Source organism: Gossypium arboreum, chromosome 4 (assembly GCF_025698485.1).
Source record: "Gossypium arboreum isolate Shixiya-1 chromosome 4, ASM2569848v2, whole genome shotgun sequence".
Lineage (NCBI taxonomy): Eukaryota > Viridiplantae > Streptophyta > Magnoliopsida > Malvales > Malvaceae > Gossypium > Gossypium arboreum.
The window spans coordinates 92,832,266-92,858,689 of NC_069073.1; the positions used below are offsets into that span (position 1 = coordinate 92,832,266).

The following is a 26,424-nucleotide window of genomic DNA, read 5'->3' on the forward strand; positions in this document are numbered from 1 at the left end:
TGGAGGGCTAAGTGGCGCAAAAGGGGGAAGACCCTAGGGTTTCTGAAAATTTGTTTAAGTTATGGGTTAGGGTTTAGGTTAGTTTTTGGGTCATAAAATATTTGGGCCTTGTAAATGAACTTATAATTGGACCGTTTAATTTTTATTTGGTTTATTTTTATTTAGTGGGTCCAGGTAAAAATGGGCTTTTACACGTATTAATTTTTAATATAATTTTTTAAAATAAAAAATATTTGTTTATTATTAATAAACATTTTAAAATTATTGACGAATATGTTTGTAAATCGAGAATAGATTGAAGAGAGGAGACAGCAAGGCTAGTGTCAATTATTGCAACAGTGAGAAAAAAAAATGAGAGAAAGATTTGGTGTTCTGAGAAAGAAGCTTGATTAAGGAATGAAGAGGAATAGAAATAGAGAAATAAAAAGAGGTTGGTTGGATGGAGCAAGTGTACAAGGTAAGTTTGATTGTTCATTCGGTGGAAGGGCAGGGATGGAGCAATTTATGGACCCGGGTTTTCACTCCAAAAAGCGCCATTTCCCTGCAGTGAGAGATCCCAGTTCCTGACGTCGGACACTAGCACTATATTTGTATCGCTACATACTCTCCAACCAATCTTTACATCTCAATCTCAATTAAGTATGAAAATCATCTCTTTGTTTGTTTCTCACGAATTACTTGATTTTTTGCTAGTCTTGGCAATGAGTACCAGTCTCTGAAATCAATTTCCTTTGATTTCAGCTTTCGCTATTCTTGCCTGTTATGTGTTTGTCATAAGTTCTCAACTAGGAGACTATAAAAAGCTACTTCAAAATGCCGATTCCTACCCTCAAAACCATATTAAAACACCAAAATCAGTGTCGGGTCATTGGTAGTCGATTCAAAACATCTTCTGTCCAGTATGTAGCATCAAGATTTAGGGACCCTACGTTTGAGAAACTGATGGACAAATACAAAAACCTTCTCAAAGTCATTGCAATACAAGATCTTATCCTTGCAAATCCCACCAATAACCCTCCTTCCGTCTCCCTTGATTTCCTTTCTAGGCTTTCTCAAAAGCTACATTTAAACCGTGGTGCTGCTTCTTTTCTCCGTAAATACCCTCATATTTTCCACATTTTCTATGATCCCAATAAGTTCCAGACTTTCTGTAGATTGACTGATGCTGCTATGCGTGTTTCCCGACAAGAGGCAGAAGCTATCAATGCTTCTTTGGATGTTGTTGTTGACCGTTTAGTTAGGCTTTTGTCAATGTCGACAACTAAATCGTTGCCTCTCCGCGCTGTTTTCAAAGTTTGGAGGGAACTTGGGTTGCCTGATGATTTTGAGGACTCAATCATATCTCGTAATTCTCACATATTCAAGCTTGTTGATGCTCATGAACCTAATACTCATATTTTGATGCTGACTGATGAAATGCGTGATAAGAGGTTTGTAGCTTGTGTTGAGAATTGGCGAGTTATGGAGTGCTGTAGGGAAAACAGCGCCGTTGATAGAACCGAAATTCGGTTTAGTTTTAAACATAGCTATCCACCAGGGATGAGGTTGGTCAGGGATTTCAAGGCAAAGGTTAAGGAATGGCAAAGGTTGCCATATGTGGGGCCTTATGAGGAGATGGGAGAAAAGAAGAGGTCTAAGGCAGGAATAATGGGATTAGAAAAACGGGCAGTGGCGATAGTACATGAGTTCTTGAGCTTGACAGTGGAGCGGATGGTGGAGGTGGAGAAGATTAGCCATTTTAGGAAATCATTGGCCATTGATTTGAACATAAGGGATTTGTTCCTGGACCACCCGGGGATGTTTTATTTGTCAACCAAGGGAAAAAGACACACTGTTTTTCTTAGAGAAGGATATGAAAGGGGGTGTTTGATTGACCCAAATCCAGTCTATAATGCAAGGAGAAAACTTCTAGATCTAGTTGTGCTGGGACGCCATGCCATGTTAATCAACAATGAATCAAGGTCAGTGGAAAATTGTCAGACTCAGAAACCTTGTTTACAAGATGAGGGTAGGGATGAAAGTATTTAGTTCTTCATTTTTAAATCCCTGTTTTCTTATTCTTCCTCATGCACTTCGGCTCTAACATGTTTGTGAACTTTGGGCTTTGTCTGGTAACTTTGAGCGTGTCCTATATTTTTTTGACTTTAATCACCTAATATCATATCTGTTCTTTTTCTATGCAATGCCTAGAACAACTTATAACCCTCCCTAATTATTAAATAGGAGGACAATGTGCTTTGATGCACTCGACCCCATATTCTCTTATACTGGTAATAATATTGATACCAATCGAATTAAGATTCAATTAGCTTTAGGTTATTATTTTTAAATGCATACTTATAGAGTTTTAATTAGTTGATATGAATTTCAAAAAGCATAAAAATTAGTTGACATAAGTAAAAAAAATATTATTTTATCACAAATCTTTTAGTTATAAAAGAATTCATGAATATATAGAGGTTTTAAGTTGATTAATTAAAATGGATCTAATTGTCAAGTTTAAATATAAAAGTACAAAATATCCAAATAAATGTGATTGTCATGTTATGGGTCAAACATTATATCATCCCTATTTATAAAAAGTGTATTTTATTATAACATTTTAAAACAAAAGTAGATATAAAAACTAAAATAGTTTGCAAGATTAGAACTTCTACTTCTTTTTGGAGCAATTAAATAGAAATTCAAAGCAAGATAGAAAATTCTTACTTTTTTGTTCTCTCAATTCCTCTATCATCAATGATATTTTTCTTGATTTTCCCTATGGTGCTTTAAATATAATTGTAATTGGTGTTTTATATTTTCTGGATATTTCATGCCAAAGATGGAGTTGAAAAATAGAGGAGAATGTTTGCGAGGTTATGGCAGTTTTTTTGGTCAAGGAAGGAACTAGGATTCATTCAAAGTTTTACAGACTGTTGGATACATAGGTATTCTCTGAGAATTCGCAGCAATCAAAGAGTCCGGGGGAGAAATAAAATTAAGCATGTGAGGTTGAAAGTTAGTCCGAAATCCAGCATTTTTTCTGTATTAGCTCGCTTCCTGCATAATGTTCCTTCCCTGTGTGAAAGCGTCTTGAAAATGAGTAGTCCAGTGGCTGCTGTCCTTTGGGTATTAAAGTGATGTCAAGAAATTTAAACAAGACCACAATATCTCAATAATAATGCTGATAGAAGAAACTCCATTTGGCATCAAATCCCCGGTGCTGGGTAGTGTTGCTCTGAATCACCAATTGCTGGTTCATCATAGATGCAAATGCTCCTGCTCCTCTATATCCTCAACTTGACTCCTAATTTTCACCGCACGCTACTTTCTGCTCCACCTTAACTCTTCCTTTACTATTCGTTTTATGTAGTACATCACCAATCTGGCATAAGATTGGGAGGCCTTTGCAATGGCTATGATCCGCGGCAGATGTAAGAGTCAAGGCTTAGGAAATTGCTGCAGACCATGTCGATTAGTAAAAAAAGCTCCATCCAGTCCACCTGTGGGTTATTGGAAGGAATTTCCACTAATCTACGTTACAATATGGAAACCGAAACCCGAAACTTAAACTAAATTAAATTGATTTTTGGTAATAATCAATTTTTATATTTACACATTTATTTTTTATTCGAAAAATGAAAAACTCGATTTCCTCAATTCAATTCCAAACTGAAGGGATAGACTTCCAAATATTTGGTCCCAAACAGCCTCTCTTTTACCATAATACGCAAAAGACAAAAGTATGACATTTATTTCATTGATGAGACAAAATTTAATAGTAAATAAGTTGAATGAATCTTGTCTGGCTTACGTTAAAAGTCTTCACATTTCATCATTCCCCATGTTTGTCTTGTCTTTATTTAATCTTATTTTATGTTTTAAATGTATATTTACTAATAAAACTAAGGGTAATGTATATTGAAAAATCATGCTATTGTTTTAGGTTTACATACAACTACATTGATCTTAGTAAAGGGTGCTTTAGATGCGTGCAGTTCCAAGTTAATGCTGGATAAAAAAGATTTCAATTATAGTTTTCCTTGCAATGGTCCGGGGCGAGGGGGTATTTGTGATATTTCGACGTGGGACATATTTTATTTGGCGGTTTTCTAGATGTTAAATACCATTGGATGGGTTACTTTTTATTGGCATTGGAAACACATCACATTATGGCAAAATAGGTCCCTTTATGCCTAAGAATTCCCGCTAAAAATATTCATGTCACTCAACTTTGATTAAAATTAAAAAATAATTACTAAACTATGAAAAGTAACAATTCAATCACTAAACTTTACGAAAATAATAAAACAATTACTAATGTTATTGAAAAATAACAAATCAATCACCCACTAATATTTTTCGTTACAAGTCTAACGGGACAGGTGACGTGACCCGTTAACTAGCTAACGTGACTAGTTAATTAGCCACGTTGGACATGAGCAACTGAAGGGACATAATTTTTTGGGGAAAAGAGACGAGCAGAAAAAAAAAGAAAAAAAAGGAAAGATTGAAATTTGGGAAAAGGGTTCTAGAAGAGCTTTTTAAGCTATTGAAAACATCATCCATGGCAATAACGATCATCTTTCATCTTTTGTAAAGCACCAAAGAGTTGTCTCAAGTTTTTACTCTCTCATTGTCTTATTCTTTTTGTTAGGGGTCAACTCGTATAATTAACGAAACAGTAACAGTGGAGAAGAACGAACACAAATATTTTACGTGGGAACCCTCAAAGAGAGAAAAACCACGGGCAAATGAGGTTTTGACTTTTCACTAAATGAGTAAACAAACGAGAGTACAATATAGAGAAAATAAACTTAAATGTACCAAAAGTAGAAACCCAAACCTCGAAACAAAATCCTAACTCGGGAACAAAATTCTCTCTATAGTTACCACCAAAAACTCTCCCCAAACTCATATGCGACTACATTTTGTGGCCCGTAAAGAAAAGTCATTCCTGATTGTCATATATAAATAAGGATACAATGACCTCTTTAAATAGGCTTTAGATTAAAGTTCTAATCATACCAAAATATCCCTAGAATAATTAGAGTTCAATTGGGAGAAGCAGTCCTGCTCGAAGTCTAAATGTCTCATGCATGCTCTCCTATTTGGCCACTTATGCATGTTCTCCTATTTGTCAGCCACGTTTTAGACTTCAAGCAAGACTGCTTCTCCCAATTGGACTCTGATTGTTCCAGAGATATTTTAGTATGATTAGAACTCTAATCTAAAGCCTATTTAAAGAGGTCATTGTATCCCTATTTAGATACGCTAATCAACAATGAATTTTCTTTATAAACAATATGTAATTGCATATGAGTTTGGGGAGAGTTTTTTGTGGTAACTATGGAGATAATTTTGTTTTGGGTTAGGGTTTTGTTTCGGGGTTTTTTTAGTACATTTAGGTTTATTTTCTCCATATTATATTCCCATTTGTTTACTTATTTAGTGAAAAGCCAAAGCCTCCTTTGCTTTTGGTTTTTCCCTCTTTGAGGGTTTTCCACATAAAATATTTGTGTTCTTTCTTCTCCACTTTTACTATTTCGTTGACTATGCGGGTCGGTCCCCAACACTTTTTCTCCTACTGGTACTACCAGTTATTGTAAAACAATTTTTTTCCAACCATTTGTAATAGCTCGTTTTTTAGTGGTGTCGGAAACAGTGGTTTCGAGGCCACTAAATCTGACGAGTAAGTTCATAAATATTATTGTTCAATATTTACAGTTAAATGCGACTTTAAAAATTTTTTTGATTTGATAATTTATGTTATTTAAGCGATTTATTAAGTTCAAGTGGTAAGACCCTAGGGTTAAGTGATTTTAGAAAATGATGTATCTAAACCTCGTTTCTATAAACCGAGCCAAAAATATTTATAAAAATATTTACGAGTTTCATTAAGGTGGTATTAAAGTTTCGTTGAAAAATTTTAATGTTTCGATAGTTAATTAATTAAAAAGGACTACATCGTAAAAGATGTAAAATTTAATCACTATTTGATTTGAGTGATTAAATGGTTAATTGAATAAATAAAAAAGGGACCATAATGGTAATTAAACCATGGTTAAAGTTTCCAAGCGGTGGTGTCATGATTTAAATCCACTAACTTTTGTATTATTTGCTCTTTTAGTCCTAATTAGTTTAGGATTAAATTATAAATAAGTTTATTTAGTTATAATTTAATTTAATTGAATAAATTATTGTGTAATTGAACCTTCCTTAGATGGTAATTATGTCATATATTTATGTAATGGACAATTATGGACGTGTGTTAGTGATATTATAAGTGTATTTACCAAGTTTAAAATGGTAATTTGATAAATTAATTAAATTAAAATAAAACCAAAATATTTTATCATCATTTTATTGTGTCTTCTTCACCGAATGTGGAAGGAGAAAAACTCCATGGAAGACTTTGAAGCTTTGGCTTTGGAAGGAGAAAAACCTTTGATTTTGAAACTGTTACAGATAGTGAAAGTTGCCATTGATGAATCCAGATGGTTTTAGTTATTAAATGATGAATTTGAGATGTTGGTTAATATTTAAAAGTATTTTGTTAAGTAAATTTGATGAATTTTCTAATTAAGGACTAAATTGTTAAAATAGTAAAAGTACAAGGATTTGATGTCAAATTGTTGCAATAATGTGTTGTATTGGATTCCATGAGTATTCAGCTAGGCTCAATTTTGGGTAAAAATTGTTAATTTGCATGTTTTGGGCTTAGGAACTAAATTGAATAAAAGTAAAAATTTAGGGGTAATTTTGTAAAAATATAAAAAAGACTGAATTGCATAAAATTGATTGTTTTACTGTCTAAATTAATAGATTGAATAAAATTATTAATTTAGATCAAGATCGAGTGGAAAGTCGAGGAGAATGAAAAATTACCAAAATGCCCTTAAACTTTGTCATTTCTGCGATTTGGCCAGGTAAGTTCGTACGGTTAAAAATGTAATATTTATTTAAATTGATGAATGGTATAACATGATGTATATATTTATATATATTCCATTGTTGGAAATGAATCATTATCTGGGTTATAATATTAAATTTTGATGTTTATTTTGAATTGAACATGGGATAAAGTACATTCGTGTTTTGGTATATTACGGGGGTTCGGAGTGGTAATGGTATTGGAGTGAGATATCGACATATTACCCAAGTAAATGAGGTTTGGCGTTTTTTACGAACTCTCATGTTATACTTTCTGTTTGGCATGATTCGAGTGGATCAGCTTTTATGAGTTTCTATCGGTGTGTTCGAGTGGACCAGCTCTATGAGCTTCTGTTGATGATGTGCTCTTATCCGTAAGTCATTCTTCGAATGGAAAATCTCAGTAAGGTAATCTGTTTAATGAATTGAAAAATCTGTTATTTATTGAATATTGATCTAAATATAAATAAATTCAACAGTTGAGATTGTAGATGATGCTTAGGTTTATGCTAAGTTTATAGTTACATTATATCATGTTTAATATTAATGATATACAATGAAATGGTAAATGACAAAAATGGGAACATGTTTATGTTCATGAAAAGCTGGTATGATTCAAAATGTGTATTTTCTTATAAAATGATTTATCATGTAATTGACTCCGAATGAGTTGTATACATAGATGCACTAACTTGTGTATTGATGATGGTGACTAGGCTTATGTCAAACTTGAGATTATGATTGATGTTTATGCTTATGTTTGGTATTAGGTAAGAAAAGATAATGAAACTGTAAGTTCATTATTGAAATGTGATATGACGAAAAAGGGATTGATGAATTGAATGATATACTTATATATGAGAAATTACGTATGTTATGGATGAACTTACCTATGATGTGAATAAATGTACTAATTAGTGAGTTGATGTTGTTATTTAAGTTTATGCTTAGTAAATGGAATGGAAAGTAAGTAAATAAAATAATTCATATTTTTATGAAAAGGTTAATGATAGTGTATACTGTTTATAAAATCCTATTAAGTTAGGAATGAAAAATATATATGATGTTGATAGACTTACTCACTTATATGTTGATGGTTATGTGGTGGAAAAATCTTGAGGTATTGGTATAGGTTTATATTTAATATATAAAGTTCATTGTTGAAATGGAATGTTATGTTTAAAGTTTATACGAGCTTACTAAACATCCATTACTTACGTAGTTGTTTTTCTCTTACTTTACAGATTATCAGAAGCTTGATCGGGTTAGAAGCTTGTCGAAGATCTATCACACTATCCAGCTATAGCATCGGTAGATTTTGACATTTTGGGTCATGGTTATAATGGCATGTATAGGTGGACTTATGTTTAAGGTTTAGTTAGTGTTTATGACTTGTAATGTTGTTTTGAAGTGTAAAATTAATGGCATTTTCATACCTTAATGGTTGGTATGTTTGAGGTACTTTGATGCTAAATGATTGATGTTTATTTGGTCAAGTTGATGTAAGATTTTATGACCAAACTTGGTATGTGATGATGAGGCTTCATTGTGGTCATTTGAAGTAGGTTTTGGTATGGAAATAGGTTAGATATAAATGCCAAATGAATGATCAATTATGCATATGTTTTGGATGAATTTGATGAATTGTGTTTGAGGTGCCTAAATGGCATATTTATTGTATGGATTTATGGCATATTGAAAGTGGTTTTATTATGCATGTTTGGCATGTTTTGGTGTTTTGTTTGTAGATGCTTTTGGCTTGTAGGTTCAAGGTTGATTTGGGTGAAAGGAATGGCTTGAAATTGGAAAATTTATTGTCCACACGGCCTAAAACACGGGTGAGTGTATTAGCCGCGTGTTACACACAGCCACGCGACACGCCCTTGTGTCTCTTGTAGGTTTTTAAGGTTGCATTTCGAGTGTTACACGGCCTGGCACACGGGCATATGGCTTGGCCATATGGTTCAAGTAAGTGAGTGTCATGGGCACAGACATGGGTTGGGACAGGCTGGGACACGATCGTGTGTCCCTATTTTGATTGTTACATAGCCTGAGACAAGGGCATGTGTCTCAGCCATGTGAGTCACACGGCCTAGCTATATGGCCGTGTGACCCCTGCAGTCTAAATTTTTCTAACTTTTTCTTAAACTTTCCAAATATTTTTGATTTAGTCCTTGATTGTTTCTATTATATTTTTAAGGCCTTGAAGGCTCGATTAAGGGAAACTATGAATGTATTTAAATGAAATTATATTACATTTGGATTAATGTATGAATTGAATGGTTTACTGTTTTGTTTGCTAGATAATGCTCCGTAACCCTGTTTCGATGACGGATACGGGTTAGGGGTGTTACAATCCTATCATTGAGGCCCGTTTCAACAAACCCAAGAGCAAAGAAGAAGGAAATAACGATCAATCAAATCTCTTTGTTGGTGAAGGCATTAAGGACGGTGGTAAACGACAGCGTTTTGGTGACGATGGAAGTCGTAAGGCCGAAGAAAGCCAATGCTAATATGGGTAAAGGGCTTAAAACCATACCGGTGATTGTTGATAAAAAGATAGTAAAGAGTTGCCAAGCTTGGAGTGTTATTTTGACGGGTATGAGGATTAGGAAACAAAAAAAAGGCCTATTGAAATTGAGATGAGGAAAGGGAGGAGTTTAGTTCCTTGCAGTGATAGAGGAGGAGAAAGTGTTGTTTGAAGTGATGGGTCATTGTCGTTTTGAGAAGTGGCATGGGTAAGGAAAAGTAAAGGGTTTCTTCATTTAGGAAGAAGGGAAAACAAGATAGAACTAATAGGGGATCGGAAGGCAAGAAATGAAGAAGATAGTTGGAAAATGGATGGTGAGGACAATTTAGATATGGGTTTAGAGCTAAAATAGGGGGAACCGTCAGGGTTAAGTGAGAAAGGAGTGGTGGTGGCGGTGACAACGATGAAAGAGCAGTAGAGGGCTAAACTCTCCATTGTTTGGATGTTGAGAAAATCAATAGAGAAAATGAAAGAGAAAACTCAAATCAACAGTGGGTATCTCTATTTCTTCTATTCTTCTTCTTCTTCTTTTTCTTCTGCTTCTTTTTCTTCCATTAGCTCTTAAATTGGGTTTCCATGTGGCTAATTAACGTGCCACATTAGCGTCTTCGTTACGTCTGTAACGGAAAATGTCTATTAGTGACTACTTTGTTATTTTTGTAAAGTTTAGTGACTGAGTTGTCACTTTTCAAAATTTAGTGACTGCTTTATTATTTTAATAAAAGTTAGTGACTGGCAATATACTTTATCCTAAAAATAATTATCAAAATATCTTAGGGGAAAAGTGTTCAACTTTTTTATCTCTTTCTCCTATAATTGGTCAAATTTTTACGTATTACACTTTCTTGTTTTGTTTTGGTCGAAACTTGTTTTGTATTCGCTTTTCATGAATTCTACATTTTTCTTACAACCAGAGTTTCTGCTAAAGGTTTGTTGGTTTTCTAAATAAGGTTAAAATACGCCTATAGACGCTGTGCTTTTCAAAAATTAGGAATTTAATTTTTGTATTTGTATTTTTAAGAATTTAGTCCTTTTATTTTTTATATTTTAAAATTTAATTCCAACTATTAATATTATTAATTTTTTGATAAATTCAGATTAATTATAACTTCCTTTTAATTACATGGCTACCAAGTGAATAGTCTTTTTTTTTCAAAATGTTACAACAACAAACTCAAAAAAAAAAATATTAACAGTTGGACTTAAATTTTAAAATCTGAAAAGTAAAGCGACTAAATTTCTTAAATATACAAGCACATTGACTAAATTCTGGATTTTTTAAAAATATAGGGACTATAAGCCCATTTTAACCTTTAAATAAATTTGTTTTCCAATCTCATTTCTTAATTATTTTTATATATATATTCATAATTTCAAATATCCAATGGATTTTCTAAACAAATAGTTTGACCATAAACCTGGTTTAGTGTGAAAAATGCAGAATAATACGTGAATTATATAAATTTTATTTTTCAACACTCAAGCTGTGAGATATATCACGTGGACAGGATGGCAGGTAATCCACTTTTTAAACCGAAAAGTGTTAATTATTTCATTAGTGGAATCCAGATTTTGCTATTGTATATTTAAAATATTTAAAAATAAATAACAAAGTATGTGGTTTTTTTTTTAATAATAATAGCCGATTGAATTTATTAAGAAACCTAGAGAGTAAGTTATTAGAAACAAAACCTTAAAAAACCGACAGTAGACTGTCTTTTTAAATTTTAATACAATTTTTGTTTAAAAATGACTTTTTTTTTTTGTTAAATAACATAAATAATTGACGTCAAACAATTATTATATTCAACACAAATTTAAATAATCTATTATTGTCCTTGGAATATGGCAAAGCAGGATTGAAGGATGAAGATACATAGAGAATGGTGGGAACTAACATTCCCAGAGCAGACAAGTTTGAAGAAAGACATAGAAAGACATGCATGCTTGAATGTAAGAAAGTTGGTGCAGCTAACAGTCTCATAAACTCCCCACTTATTTTACTTCTTTATTCTCACACCACAAAGTACAACCCTAGCTTGGTCAACAAGTTATTGGCCATGTTTTCAACAAATCTATTTCATTTTTCCTTCAATAAGATATAATGTATTCTTTCAATGATCATTGACTGCTGCAAAAGTCTAAAAACCCCATGAATTCATGGTTGTTTATCATTCCAATGGTTGTTTCAATGCCAATCACCCCTGTTATCAACAAAAACATCAGTTTTATCAAATTATGAATTTTGACATCAAATTTACAGTAGAATGCCTTCATACCCATTGTGAGAGCACTTGCAAAGATGACACCAGATAGGATGAATACAATAATGGAAGCTCTTCTTAGGATTAATATGATTTTTCTTACGAGATACTGTCCCCAAAAGCCAGCCAAAATCGATACTCCCATCAAATACAATGCTGCATATATATAAAAGAAGGGGAAATTTGGTTCATATTATAAGGTTGAAATTTCAATCTTTTTGGTAGAAGAAAGTGTTGATGACTTACCATAAGGGATTGGGAACCTTTTGAGCAAATAGAATTCCACTACGGATAAGGATGATGAGAACATCATCACAAATGTCGCTGTTGCACTTGCCACCTGTTTCATTAATATCCTTGCCATTTATTCATCTATGTAAAGATTGGATATTGACTGGTAAAGTGGTGATCTGGTTAGCAGAAAAATGACTTTTCTGTGATTATGTTGATTTTTCTTGAGTTTAACCAAGAAAATGATAAAAGTTACCTGTGGAATGACACCAATCTCCAGGAGCAGAGGACCCAAAATGAAGCCTCCACCAGAACCAAGCAACCCACCGACGGTGCCACCCAAGATGCCGCACAGTGCGCAAAATGTAATGTTCAATGTACTCCATTGAATCGAAGCTTCACAAATGGATTCAGTGTTCCCTGTCATCATTCTCTTCCTGTTTTCTCTCCACAATTTCATTGCTTCATATCCAAAAACCAATACTGCTATGGGAAACTTAAACACAACACCGACATATAAATTTTGTGTCAATGAATGAATCAGTGAAATAATCTGTATCAAACAGGGGTTTTACTTTTACCTGTAAGCAAAACAGCACCCAATACAACGTGGTACATGGAACCAAATCATTCTGCAAAAAAAATGGTAAAAAAAAACATAAATCATGAAAAGTCCAGTGATACACATGGAAGAATGTATAGATTATAGATTGTTAACTTGCCTTGATGACTTGAATAAGTGTGAAAAGGAACCAAACAGTAGTCAATACCAAAAGCCTTTTCCACCTTAGATTCAAACATAATATTTCCTAATATGAATAAGAAGTTGGTTATGGATGGTATCAACATGCCATATGATTATAGCAAATTAATCAAATTATAAAAGCCTTGTTTTCCTAACCAGTGTTGATTTCTCTTCTCTTGGGACCAATGGTTCGTACTCTGCATCTATCAGCACTGAAAAAACCACAATAAATGTAAAAAAAAAGGTAAATATCTTTACATTTAGAGTTTCATAAATAATGGCATAGCCTGTGTAACTTACGTTCACCCCTGGAATTAACTGTTCCTTGTTGCCTGGTGAGTTCTTTCTGCAAAATTACAAATTAAAACCAGAAAACAAAAAAGGGGTTAATTAAAATAATAGAAATTTAATATTGTAAATGTATAAAGCTGACGTAGAGTCAAATGGTTGAAATATACCTTCAAAATTGTTTCTTCCTTCCACATTTCAATGCCCTTGTAGAAAGATCTTGAAGAGGTGCCAATGAAGAGTATGATGATGAGCACAGTAATGAGCCAATAAGGGAAAACAACACTCAAGGCAACTCCAACAGTGATACCAAGCATCAACATAGGCTGAAAGAGAAGAGCCAACTCATAATCAATAATGGGCACTTCTTTTGTTGGATGTTGCACTCGGACATTGTACCAAACAGATGCTGCGGATGCCCCCATTATCATGCCTACGTTATTACCAAAATCAAAACAATAAACAACCCTGTTTGGACATAGCAGCAGCAGATTTGTTGGGGGGGGGGGGAAATTTACATTTGGAAATAGCAGCAGCAGATTTGGTATCAAATCCCACAATCAAAGTCAGCATTGGAACAAAAATACCGCCGCCTCCAACGCCACCTACAGTTCCACATGCTGATCCCACAAATCCTATCACTGTTGCCAGTACAAGCCTCCAGTTAAACTCCAATTCCTGCCAGCCAAACGGAAAAAATAAAAAAAAAACATCATTGAAGGCCTGAATATAGATAATTTAGACAGAAAGAAAAATGTGTACTTACAGGCCAAACTTCTACAGTTGTTAAGTGTGGGGTGTTGAAAAGAGTTGAGTTATGGTCCATGGTAGTGTTGTTGATGAACAGCAAAGATAGAATGGCTGCTGAGAAACCTGTCAGCAGATATAAAACGAATCCTTTGGTACCCATTGCAAAGCCGCGATACCAAATCAGAATCCCAGAAGTGAAGAAGAAACAACAACTGGAGTTCTGGTTTTGTAGGAGAAGAACAACTTGGTATACGTTACTTTTTGTTGTGTTTTTTTTTGAAAAAAAGATAATAAAAAAAAATTAGAAAAGAAAAGAAACGCTGATTGGAAAATTAAGAAAAAATAAAAAAAAACTGATACAGATATAAGAGGAGAAAATTGCAGTGATGTATGTTTTTATAGAGTGAGAGAGTGGGGGTGAAAGGTGACTTCAAAGACTCTCATTCATTCACATGCATGTCATATTTGACAACTTGTCCAAACAGCAGCACCTATAGAAATTAATACATATTAATTGATTTTGGTTTATTTCTTTTTCAGTCCTAACTCAACAGATGCATTCTTTCGTTTAATATCTTTTTTTCTTGAGATGTAAATTAAATAACTAATTTAGGAAGATTTAGGATATTAAAATCAATCAATTAATTTCATTTATTTTGATTGATTATTATTCTTTTAATTTTCTTTCTAAAATTACCTTTTCATATTGAATATTCATTTATTGAAATTAATTTGATTTTATCTTTTCATTAAAAAATATTATTGTTTGATAAATTTAAAAAATATTAAGTGTAAGAAAAATTAAGTATGGAATATAGATTATAAAATCTATTAGATATGCTAATTATCACATTTAAGATGTTTTTAATTATAATTTGGGATAAATTTTAAAATTATACATGAATTTTAATTTAATGTGCAATTTGATACATAAATTTTAATTTGGTGTAATTATACATATGAAACTTTGATTGTGGTTCAAATGTATACATGAAACTTTAATTTTGATTCAATCATACACATTCAAATAAATAAATATATCAATTTATTTTTATATTGGGTAAATATAATTACTTGTATGTGTAATATATAAACATAAAATGAAGCTATATCAATAATTGTGTTAATAATTTGTGAGAATTGGATCAAATCAAAATTTCATGTATAAAATTACATATTGGACCAAAGTTGATATATAATTTTGAGAAAAAGATGGTGGACTCTGAGGCCACAACATCTGTGAGACACACAACCAAGAAGGTTAGACTTTGAGAAGATGATCTACTAGATGAGGGTGGCATGGATGTCAATTCGACGAAAGGCCCTAAAGTTTCTTTTAAGGATAAGCTGTTGGGTAATGAAAGGGTCACTAAGACCTCTGTGGGGTGGGAGTTGAGGATGATATTAAGATTCAAGAAGGAGATGTCATGGCAAGTGTTGTTGATGGGATCCCATCGATTAAGTTTTCAGAGAGAGTTCATTCTTTAATGACTAAGAGTATGGAGAAATGATTATTTTGAAGCTTTTGGGGAGAAAGATTAGTGTGGGTGTATTGCTTAGTAAGCTTTATTCTATTTGGAAATCGAGTTATCCGGTCCAACTTATGGACCTTAATAATGGTTATTTCATGGTTAAGTTCAGATCAGAGGATAATTATTTGACGACACTTTCGGAGGGACCATGGATCATCTTTGGTCATTACTTGACAGTTAAACCTTAATCACTGTTTTTTTCCCCACATCCAAACCTTTCCTTATGAGTTTGGTTGCTTGGATTAGACTACCAAGTCTTTTAGGAATAATGTACAAGAAGAGTATCTTCCAAGTAATCGGAGACTTGATTGGGTATGTTATCAAATTTGATGTTAATACAAAGAGTGGCCTTAGAGGGCGATTTGCTAGATTGGCAGTGTGTCTGGATCTCTCTAAGCCATTTGGATTGAGGATGTAACGCCCCTCACCAGTCCTAGTGTAACAGTCCGTTTTCAGTGAAATCGGGACCACAAATTCGATTCGGAAAGAAAAGTTATTTTAATATTATTGCATGGTTTGCATTATGATAGAAATAACGTATAAAAATATTGTTAAGAAAATTTTACCGATTACATGTTTAATTAGGAGGAAAGGACCAAATTGCATAAAATGTAAAAGTTGAGTTCTACTAGCTAAAAGTATCAAATAGCTATTGAAATCAAAATTTGAGGTTCTTATATGGTAATTAGATCAATTAGTGGGGTTAGTAGATAAGGATGATTAGTCATCCATGGAAATTTAATTAAAGAAAAGGATGAAATTGGAAAGAAAAGGATGAAAAGATGATAAATTAATAAAATAAGAAAAATATCCTTATTTCATCATCTTTCTCGAATTATTTTCATGGAAACCATATCTAATAGAAAAACATTCAAGCAAGCGATTTTGGCTTAATTGGATCCGGACAATTCAAATACGAAGTTAGATCGTGGAAAAGAAAAAGTATCGGATTAGTAGAATTTTCATACACGAACACTTATCGAGGTAAGTTCTTATAACTAAATTGAGAATTTATATGTTTGAATTGAATGTTATGTATGTGAATTGTGTAATTGTCTTGTATGAAATTGACTACATATCCGACAATGATTGATAAGTATAAAATCCCGATTGAATATACGAAATTCGATGGATACATGATTTCCTGTATTGGCTGTAGTCCTACATATGTTGCGAACACACTATAGCTCGAAAGAGTGTCATATTAGTAGCCTTCTCGATCTTCTCGTTATATGGTTCTTACAAGCTTCCCGTTAATAGCTCTTCGGAGCATCCCGATCGATCGTGATCCTGAATGTGTTGTGGGTACACCGTAGCTCTTATGAGCGTCCCGTTACATTTATATATTTTAAAATATTTAGTGTAAATACCCTTTATTGGTCTCACTCTCAACAAAAAAAAAAATTCAAACAATTTTAAAATATTTAAAATATTTTTCAAAAATTAAAATAAATTTTAAAATTCAAAATATTTATAAAATTCCAACATTTATATATTTTAAAAATTCTAAAAATTTCAAAAAAATCTAAAAATATATAAAGAAAGTTAAAAAGTAAAAATTTTCTAGAATAATAATTTTGGGACCTAAATAAGTTAATTAATGATTCAAGTTTATGATCTAAAACATTTTTTTATTTTGCTTTGAAATTTTTTAAATATATATGGTTTCAAATTTATGTGCTCTAACATGAAATTAGTTATCTTGTAACAAGATTTTAATTTGACATGTTTAATTTTTTAATTTAACTCGAACAATTTCACTCGATTCCGACTTGACTAGAATTTCATTTCACTTGACTTGATTCGAAAAAAATTCAAATTAAATTAGGACAATAAAATAAGACTCATCAATTCAATTAACTCGAAAGTTTTTTACTCGATTTGATCGTACGCACATCCGTAACAACAATATTTATAATTAAAAACAAGTGAATAAGGTTTTGAAAGTGAAAACTTTGTGGTTGTAAGCATAACAAGTGTCACACTTCATGTACCTGTAACCAAGTGGACAAAAGACATACTCGTAATGTACCAATGTTATTAACCATGTGATACGATACGCCTTAAATTTACATCATCTGAAAAGACAAAACTATATATCTGCCTGTACGTATCAACTTTAATGCCAATTTAGCAATTCTTTAACAAACCAACAAATATTATTAATAAAATCTTTAACAGCACAACAATATCTATAAAACCAAAAATTTTAAAAATATATCAACCACTACGCTAGAAAAGATAATATTATAAATATATTTTTTTTCTCAAATTTTCTTTTCCACATATTAATGGGGATGTAAACTCTACATTACTTACTTCAATGAACAATATCAACTTGTTCAATCATTATATTCTTCAACTCCTCTTTATATCTATCATTATGATTAAATAATAAATTTATTCCTTATAAGTTTAATATATATATATATCTTTTCAATTGCTCAATTTTAATGTTTTTGACTCAAACGATAGTAATTAAATTAGATTAATTAAATTATATTATTAGTTTAACACTATGTGTAAAGTTGTATATTTAGTTTATATTTTTAATTTTATAATTCTTAATTTTGTCTTTTTAAAATTTACAATTTCAGTCTTGACACAAAATAACAGCTACTGAATACATTAACTAGCTTTTTGTAGTAATATGTGAATATAACAAACTGACATAGCATTACACATATGTATTATGTTTACAATGGTAAAAGTACCGTAGAGGCCCCTATACTAGGAGCCAAATTGCATTGTGCCCCTCTACTAAAAATGGGTAAATTAGTCTCTTTACGATAAAATAAAGAGAAAGTTAGTCTTTTCTGTTAAAAATTTCATCCATTTGTACTATTAAAAACTAGCGTGATTGATGGAATAACTAAACAATAATACGTAGTGTGTCACATTTATCTTATGTTGACATATAGAAACCAATTTTTAATAGTAGAATTGGATGAAATTTTTTAACAGAATGACCAATTTGCTCTTTAATCTATTGTACTTGCCTATTTTTTTTAGTAGAAGATGCAAAATTCAATTTGACTCAAAGTACAAGGGCGTCTATGATACTTTTACCATTTATAATATAAGAGTTTGAAAATAATATAACTTAATGAATTAACAATCCAATTTAATTTTTAATTTTCATATTAAAATTATTTTATATTTTCTTAAATGTTTAATTAATATAAAGTTTTCACAAGAATTCATTTATTTTAAGTCCTTATACATATATATTATCGAGTGTAATGGTAAGGCATTGTATTCTCAATGAAAAAAAATTAGTTTAAATCTTAAAAGTGACATTGTTAAAAGGAATAATCATAAACCCTAAACATGAATAGCAAAATAAAATGTTTGATACTATAAAAGAGTAAACCACATAAATGATCTCTTAATCGCTAATAAATTTCTTGTTAAATCACCGAAATTTAAAAAATTACAAACTAATCACACTACTTATATTTTTTTTTTATCCAAAATCATTAAAACACTAACAACTTGCTGACATGGTTGTTAAGTTAATGACATTTAATTTTTACTATTAACTTTTGTACATTATATTCATGTCATTTTAACAGTTCACATGAATTAAATTTTTTTTTAAACCCAAAATTGAAGCTCCAACTTCATCTTCTTTCATTGTAGAGAAAGGGGAAAAGCTGAAAAATAGAAGGTAAGCAAAAACAGTTGTTGCTGACACCAAGACTGCCACCGTTGTTGCTACTACACCCAACAACAATGGTGACATTGGAAACGTTAGTGGTAAAGCTGCAGGTGCACCCTCTAATGGTGGTACCGTTGAAGGCCATACTAGCGGTGCGGTTGCTAGCGCTAGCAATGGTGTTGCTACTGGACTAGTAAGCCTCCTAGCAGCAATGGTCCAAGCAACAATAGGGTAACGACAGCTATCACCAGAGTTGTTGCTGTTGCCTGTTACTTTGTCTTCAAAGTTTGAGGTTTACGGGCTCAAGATGGTTGAATTTGTTTATGAAGAACAAAGGGTCCCATCATATACCAATTTGCTTTAATTTGAGCACGTTACCAAAATAGTCACTTTTGTTTACCTCAAGTTACATCTTAGTCACTTATATTTGAAATGTTATATTTTAATCACTTACGTTATCGTGTTGTAACATTTTAGTCACTGAGTCGTTAATTGCTGTTAATGGTGTAACGGTAAGCTAACGTGCACTACAGAAAAATAGGCCTTTAGCGGTGTTTTTAGTGGTGTTTGGACAAAAAACGCTGCAAATGTTATAAATTAGTGGCGCTAGAAGGAAAACGTCGCAAAAAGTTGAGCAATAGTGGCATTTTTCTACCAAACGCCGCTAAAAGCTGAGAAATAGTGGCCTTTTAGGCCCAAACGCTGCTAAAAGTTGAGCAATAGTGGCGTTTTAGGTCCAAACGCCGTTAAAAGTTGGGCAATAGTGGCGTTTTTGGTCAAAGCACTGCAAAAGGTTGAGCTATAGTGGCGTTTTTTTATCCAAACGCCGCAAATATGTATTATTTTTTGCGAAATGACTCCGTTTTGTTATCCCCGAAATGCCTTGATCTTTTTCCCAAAATCAGTTCCCCCTCCCCAAAATCCCAAAATAAAACTTAATCAACTACTTTTGAATGCTTCGATTTAGGAATTTGGATCTTATAAAATTAAATCCAACTTAAATAAAACTTTACGTTTCAAATTACAAATCCAACTTGAATTCGAGTTTTTACAATCTCAAGTGAATCATATTTAATTAAATCCTAAACCCTATAACTAATATACATTTAGGGACATAACTAGGGGATTGAAAAGGTCTTGGCCCCCCTAGTATGAAATTTTTTTCATTTAGGCCTTTTGAAATTTTTAAAAATTTTAAAGGTAAAATTACACTTTGTCCCTTTGAAAATGGATAAAATTTGATTTAATCATTTAAAAATTATAACAATATATGTTTATCGAAATGATGAGATTGTATTTTTTACTTACAATTTAATTTCAGCCCTCAAAAAATTTTCGATTGTGCATCTGTTTATCCCTAAACCCTAAACCATAAGCCATAAACCATAACCCTAAACTCTAAACCTTAAACCCTAAAATATATACACTAAACCTAAAACATAAACCCTAATCTGTAAACCTTAAACCCTAAATGACACAAAAGGTCAACCAGTAGCGATGTTTGTGATAAAAACGCTGCAAAAGGTCAAGTAGTAGCGGCGTTTGTGATAAAAACGTTGCTAAAAGTCAAGCCGTAAAAAATAATAATTTTATTTTAGGGTTTAGGTTTTAAGATTTAATGTTTAAGGTTTAAGGTCTATGGTTTATGGTTTTAATGTTTATGGTTTAATGTTTAGTATATTAGGTTTAGAGTTTAATGTTTTAAGGTTTATGGTTTAGGGTTTGTGGTTTAAAATTTAGTATATTATAGTTATAGCCTTAGTATTTAGGGTTTAAGGTTAGGGTATTATGGTTTAAGGGTTAGGGATTTTAATAAAAGTGACAAAAAATTAAGTCATTTTAAGGTTTAGGTAAGCAATAAGATTCTTTTTTAATTACTTTTGTACCTTGTAATATATATAGGGTTTAATTAGGATTTAGGGTTTAAGGTGTGTAGATTATGATATATGGTTTTAGGGTTTAGGGTTTATGATTTAGGGATTGTGTTCTAGAGTCTAAGCTTTAGGCCTTAAGGTTTATGGTTTAGAGTTTAGGGATTTAAGGGTCAGGGTATTAGGGTTTAAGGGTTAGGGATTTTAATAAAAGTGACAAAAAATCAAGTTATTTTAGGGTTTAGGTAAGCAATAAGATTTTTTTAATTACTTTTGTACCTTGCAATATATATAGGGCTTAATTAAGATTTAGGGTTCAGGGTGTATAGATTACAATATAAGGTTTTAGGGTTTAAGATTTAGGGGTTATGTTCTAGGGTCTAGGATTTAGGGTTTAGGGTAAAATTTGAGAAGTTAAATTTTATCAAAATCAATTTAGATAAATTCTATCTGGTGTATAAAAATTAAACTCATGGACACGAACTCTTCGTAAGGCAGTTTGGTTTCATTTTTTTAAATTATTTTCGTACACAATTATGAAATTGTACAAATTAAATATATTATTTGAAAGAAAAAAAAATTAATTTAAAGGAATTTAATAAGTAATTAAACTATAGAAATTTATTACTATCAAAGACATTAGTGGCGTTTTTGTAAAAAATGCCGCAATCGAGTATTACCGGCGCTTTGTAAAAAATGTTGCAAAAAAACAATTTACTTTGATTAAAACGATGCCGTTTTAAGTTGCTTCTTTAGTGGCATTAGCCGTGCTATGGTAGAAATGCCGCAATAGATCGACCATTAGTGGCGCTATTAAAAAATGCTGCAAAAAACAATTTAGATTAATTAAAACGACACTATTTTATGTAGTTAGTGGCATTAGCGGCGCTAGGTAAAAACACCGCAAAAAAATATTACTATAATCAAAACACCATCGTTTTAGTTTTAGCTTTAGGGGAATTAGCGACGCTAGCCTATAAACGCTGCAATAGATCACCATTAGTGAAGCTTTTTAAAAACGCCACAAACGGTAAATTTTTTTAAACCAAAACAGTGTCATTTTGCTTTCTTCCATTTTATCCCAATCCTTATACCAGATACTTGTTAATTTTCCCCCCCAAAAAATTTCCCCTAATCCCTAAATTTTCCCAAATCAAAATCCCTAGCCATCGTCTGCCACCGACCCGACCACCTGCTCATCGCCATCCACTGTCCCCTCTGCTGCGTCGCTGTTGCCGTCGCTCTCCGTTGCTGCAACCAGTCGGTAAATTTTGCTCTCCGTAATGAAAAAAATTAAAACCCTAAACTCACTCTATTATGATTTGGGAATTTGTTCTTTTCTTTACCCAACTTATTTCTGAATATGTCTAGATTTTGTAAAGTTGGCTTCATATTTTTAACATTACAACTTTTAACATTATTGTAAGAATATTTTGTTATTTCATTTATTAATTTTAGATCATATATCTTTCATTGGATTTGATCATTTAGATTTGCTATTTCTGGTTGGCTTTATATTTGCTGGATGGCTTTGTATTTTCTATTTTTGGTTGTTACAGGAAGGGTTGTATATGAATTAAAATGTGTAGTTCTAACACCCCTTACCCGTATTCGATGCCGGGACAGGGTACGAGGTATTACCGGACTTAAGCAGAACCAAACATACAGAACCAAGCCACAAAATTTCATTCAAACTAAATCCAATCAATTAAAGTCAATTTGTCGCTATTATGGACCTACGAGGCCCAAAACATACATCATTAGCGGTTCGGGACTAAACCGAAAACTTATAGAAATTCTAAGAAAATTTCTAAGTTAAAGCCTTACACGCTCATGTAGAGGCAGTGCACACGCCCGTGTGCTTAGGGACATGCCCATGTCTCACACCCGTGTGGAATTATTGGATTTATTTTCTAATTCGAACCTATAGGAGTTTTCTCACAACTGAGCACACGCCCGTGTCCTTGGCCGTGTCCCTCACACGGCCTGGGACACGCCCGTGTGGTAGCCCGTGTGTTTTTAGCAAGCATTCTGTTTATGACGTCATCATACAAATTTGAGGCACACGGCCAAGGACACGCCCGTGGCTAGATGCCATGTCCTCTACACAGTTGAGACACATGCAGTGTCTCTGCCCGTGTGTTTACTACCATGCATGTTAACCTAAAATTCAAGGTATAGGGGACACACGGCCGAACAAGACGCCCATGGGGCTGACCGTGTGTCACACACGGCCTAGGCACATACCCGTGTGGACCATTTGGAGGTTATTCTCCAAGCCATTGGTCACCCTTAAACAATCCTACACTTTCATATGTTCAATGGCATATTCCATGATATTTTTGAGCACTTAAACATACAACATTATAACATCACTATGACCCCTTTTTATACTAGTCCATTAGTATTCACACAACCTTATCTTTTAGTCATTCCACACCAATTTCATGGTTTACCATATTCCTTATTATCAATCCATTATGAGTGCTAAATCATGCAACCACATACAAGCAAATAAATAGTCATCCATCATCCAATACATACACATCTTAGTATGCATGCAAAGGTAAACTTAGTGATACATCCCAATCATTAATATGGACCAAATCACATGGCCACATGCAAAATAATCAATGCCCAAATGAGCCATTGCACTTGGCTACTTCAACATGACACATATACACAAAATAGACAAGTTTCCTATACATGCCATGACCAAAATAATTAAACCCTTTTATACCCAAAATCCTTGAAGATAGTGTGATCCGAGCTCCGACGTCTCCCGATCCTTTGAGCTAGCTTGACATATCTAAAAAAAAGGGAAAAGAGAGGAGGGTAAGCTATAAAGCTTAGTAAGTACACATGCAAATAATCTACATTTTGCAACTATTAATAATCTAAGCATAATTACTTATCCATTGTGATACTTTTCATCATGTCATATATATACTTACATTCCATAGTCATATGCACATGCTTATCCAAATACATATATTTCATAATATCATCATATACTAAGTCCTTATAGGGTTTTAGTACATACCTGTGCCATATTGCACACATATGTCTTACTTAAATCTTACTTTTGGAATTTATATTACGTTACCCATTGAACACTTGGAATATGATTCGCACACACAGAAGAATTGCATCGAAGTACCTAAACGTAGCCTTGGCTATTTGACAGAAAGTACACCTAAGTGCTTCATATCACAGAATCACATGCCGCTCTTAATGGGGCTACTCAAAGAGCTAAAAGAGTATCTGAACACAACTCAAGATACCCAGCACCCGGACCCTAGCATGTATCACATTTGAATGAGCTCATAACACACAAAACTATCCTAGTGACATGTCACTTGTATCCTCAACTATTCCTAAGGTTCAAACGAGATTTTAAACTTCCAGACTTTTACCGAACGTACTCGCATAAATGGTTTCTTTCACATGGCCAACGTCTCATAATCATATAGCAAAGTATCAAAACATTTTATATTATCAATATGGCCAAATAAGCATATTAAGCATACAAATATCAATAAACCATTTAATAACAATAATTAATGTATTTATTTGCATATGTACTTATCTCGGTACAAAATATTAAAAATCGAGCCTAAACCCAATAAATCTTGTTCTTTCCCCGATCAAGGCCCGTATCTCGATTCTCTTGATCTATAATACCAAATTTAGCTTGTTTAATACATACATTACTCAAAACGACCCAAAATTCATACTTGGGTAAAATTACTATTTTACCCTTATACTTTCATATATTTACAAATTAGTCTTAGGCTCGGATAATACAATGTATAGGATTTCTTAGTTACCCAAGTCTAGCCAAACATTTTTCATGTTCATAACAGACCACATTTTCCTTCCTTTCACATTTTTCTACCCTTTTCTACAACTTTTGGAAAATAATCCTTAAAGCCCTTTTCATGAAATTCTACTTGGTAAAAGTTGTTTACCATCCTTTAAACTCTCATATCCTTCAATAAATCATCAAAAAATAAGCTTCTCATGCATGAGTAAATTTCTAAACATGAACCCTGGCATGAAATAAGGGTAGAAATAGAGAGAGCAAGTTACTGGGATTTCAAAAATACGAAAAACATTAAAAACGGGGCTTGGGAGCACTTACTATAGAGCTTGGAAAGCTTGAAAACACTAGCTATGGAGAACCCTAAAATTTCAGCAGCAACATGGAGAGAATGAACTGAACCCTTTTTATTTCATTAATATACCAAATGACCAAAATGCTCCTAATTTTCCTTCAAAATTTTCCATACAAGCCCTTTTTTATCCAAAAACTTAGAAATTGGGCAAATTGCTCTTTAAGGCCTCCTAATTAATAATCCAAAGCAATTTCATACAAATTGCTTCTAAAACACAAATTTTGCAACTTATTCAATTTGATCCTTAATTTCCAATTGGACACTTTATACTTAGAATTTCTTCATGAAACTTTAACACATGCATATATTCATATTCTAAACCTCATAACAATCATAAAATCAATATTTTAACATCATATTTATGGTCCCAAAACCACTATTCTGACTAGGCTGTATTTTGAAATGTTACAGTAGTTAGAAAAAACGCCGCTAAAGAACAAGACTTTTAACGACGCTTCCATGAAAAACGCCGCTAAAGAATAAGAATTTTTGCGGCGCTTTTACTACAAGCACCGCTATAGAACATGACCTTTAGCGGTGTTTTTCACTAAAGCGCCGCTAAAAGTCTTGTTCTTTAGCGGTGTTTTGTTTGGAAGTTCCGCTAAAGGGCATGTTCTGTAGCGGCGTTTATGGTAAAAGCGCCGCTAAAGGTCATGTTCTATAGCGGCGTTTGTTGTAAAAGTGCCGCTGAAGGTCATGTTTTATAGCAGCGTTTTTGTGAGAAACGCCACTAAAGGTCATGTTCTATAGCGGCATTTTTTCAAATAAATGCCGTGAAATTTAGCGGCGTTGTCTATAGCGGCGTTTTTTGCGGCGCTAAAAAAAAAACCGCAAATAGTTTTAGTTATAGGCCCAAAAAAACGCCGCTAAAAACCTGTTTTGCTGTAATGGTGACACGTTAAATCATCATTTCAAATGAAAATTTTAGGTTATATTATACAATTAATCCCTATATTTTTTCGTCTAGAGCAATTTAAATTTTTCTTTTATTTTTTAACTTTTTTTCATTCTCTTACGCTTCTTCATTTCTTTTAATGTAGTTTTTTTTATGTTTTCCATTTGTTAATAAAACTAATCTTTATACTTTTATTTTGAGATACTATAAATTTCTTATTTTCCTGTATCTTTTATTCTATTCCTTTTTTTACATTGAATTGTCACTTGGATACCACATAAGCAATTAATTAATTTTATAAAATTTAAAATTTAAAAAAATTAAAAGTATAGTATATATTTTAAAAATTTAAAATTTTAAAATTTAAAATATATTTTACATTTTAAAAATATAAAATATATATTTAAAAATAGCTAATTGTTAATGTGGCATATTCGTGACAACCCATATGTATTTAGTGGCAGAGCCAGGGGGCTGGCAAGGGCCCCAACCCCTTAAAATGGAAAATTTTTTATTTAGGTCTTTTATAATTTATAAAATTTTAAATTAGTAATAGTAAAATTG

The 26,424-nt window shown here is 32.5% G+C and overlaps 2 protein-coding genes across 2 annotated transcripts; one reads left to right on the forward strand and one right to left on the reverse strand.

Annotated features, from left to right (window-relative positions):
• The first annotated feature begins 245 nt into the window (after nucleotides 1–245).
• LOC108458312 (protein ROOT PRIMORDIUM DEFECTIVE 1) lies at nucleotides 246–2,178 on the forward strand. The gene has a single exon (XM_017757662.2). It carries the CDS (start codon nucleotides 814–816, stop codon nucleotides 2,026–2,028), a length of 1,215 nt encoding a protein of 404 aa, XP_017613151.1. The 5' UTR covers nucleotides 246–813; the 3' UTR covers nucleotides 2,029–2,178.
• A 9,064-nt stretch (nucleotides 2,179–11,242) lies between these two features.
• Nucleotides 11,243–14,158, reverse strand: LOC108459524 (sulfite exporter TauE/SafE family protein 4-like). Its single transcript, XM_017758908.2, has 11 exons — nucleotides 13,740–14,158; nucleotides 13,492–13,651; nucleotides 13,144–13,406; nucleotides 12,986–13,031; nucleotides 12,842–12,897; nucleotides 12,663–12,749; nucleotides 12,522–12,572; nucleotides 12,197–12,436; nucleotides 11,956–12,049; nucleotides 11,725–11,865; nucleotides 11,243–11,649 (listed from the first exon to the last, which is right to left on the reverse strand). The coding sequence occupies exons 1-11, from the start codon at nucleotides 13,881–13,883 to the stop codon at nucleotides 11,567–11,569; spliced, it is 1,365 nt and encodes a 454-aa protein (XP_017614397.1). The 5' UTR covers nucleotides 13,884–14,158; the 3' UTR covers nucleotides 11,243–11,566.
• Between the last annotated feature and the right edge of the window lie 12,266 nt (nucleotides 14,159–26,424).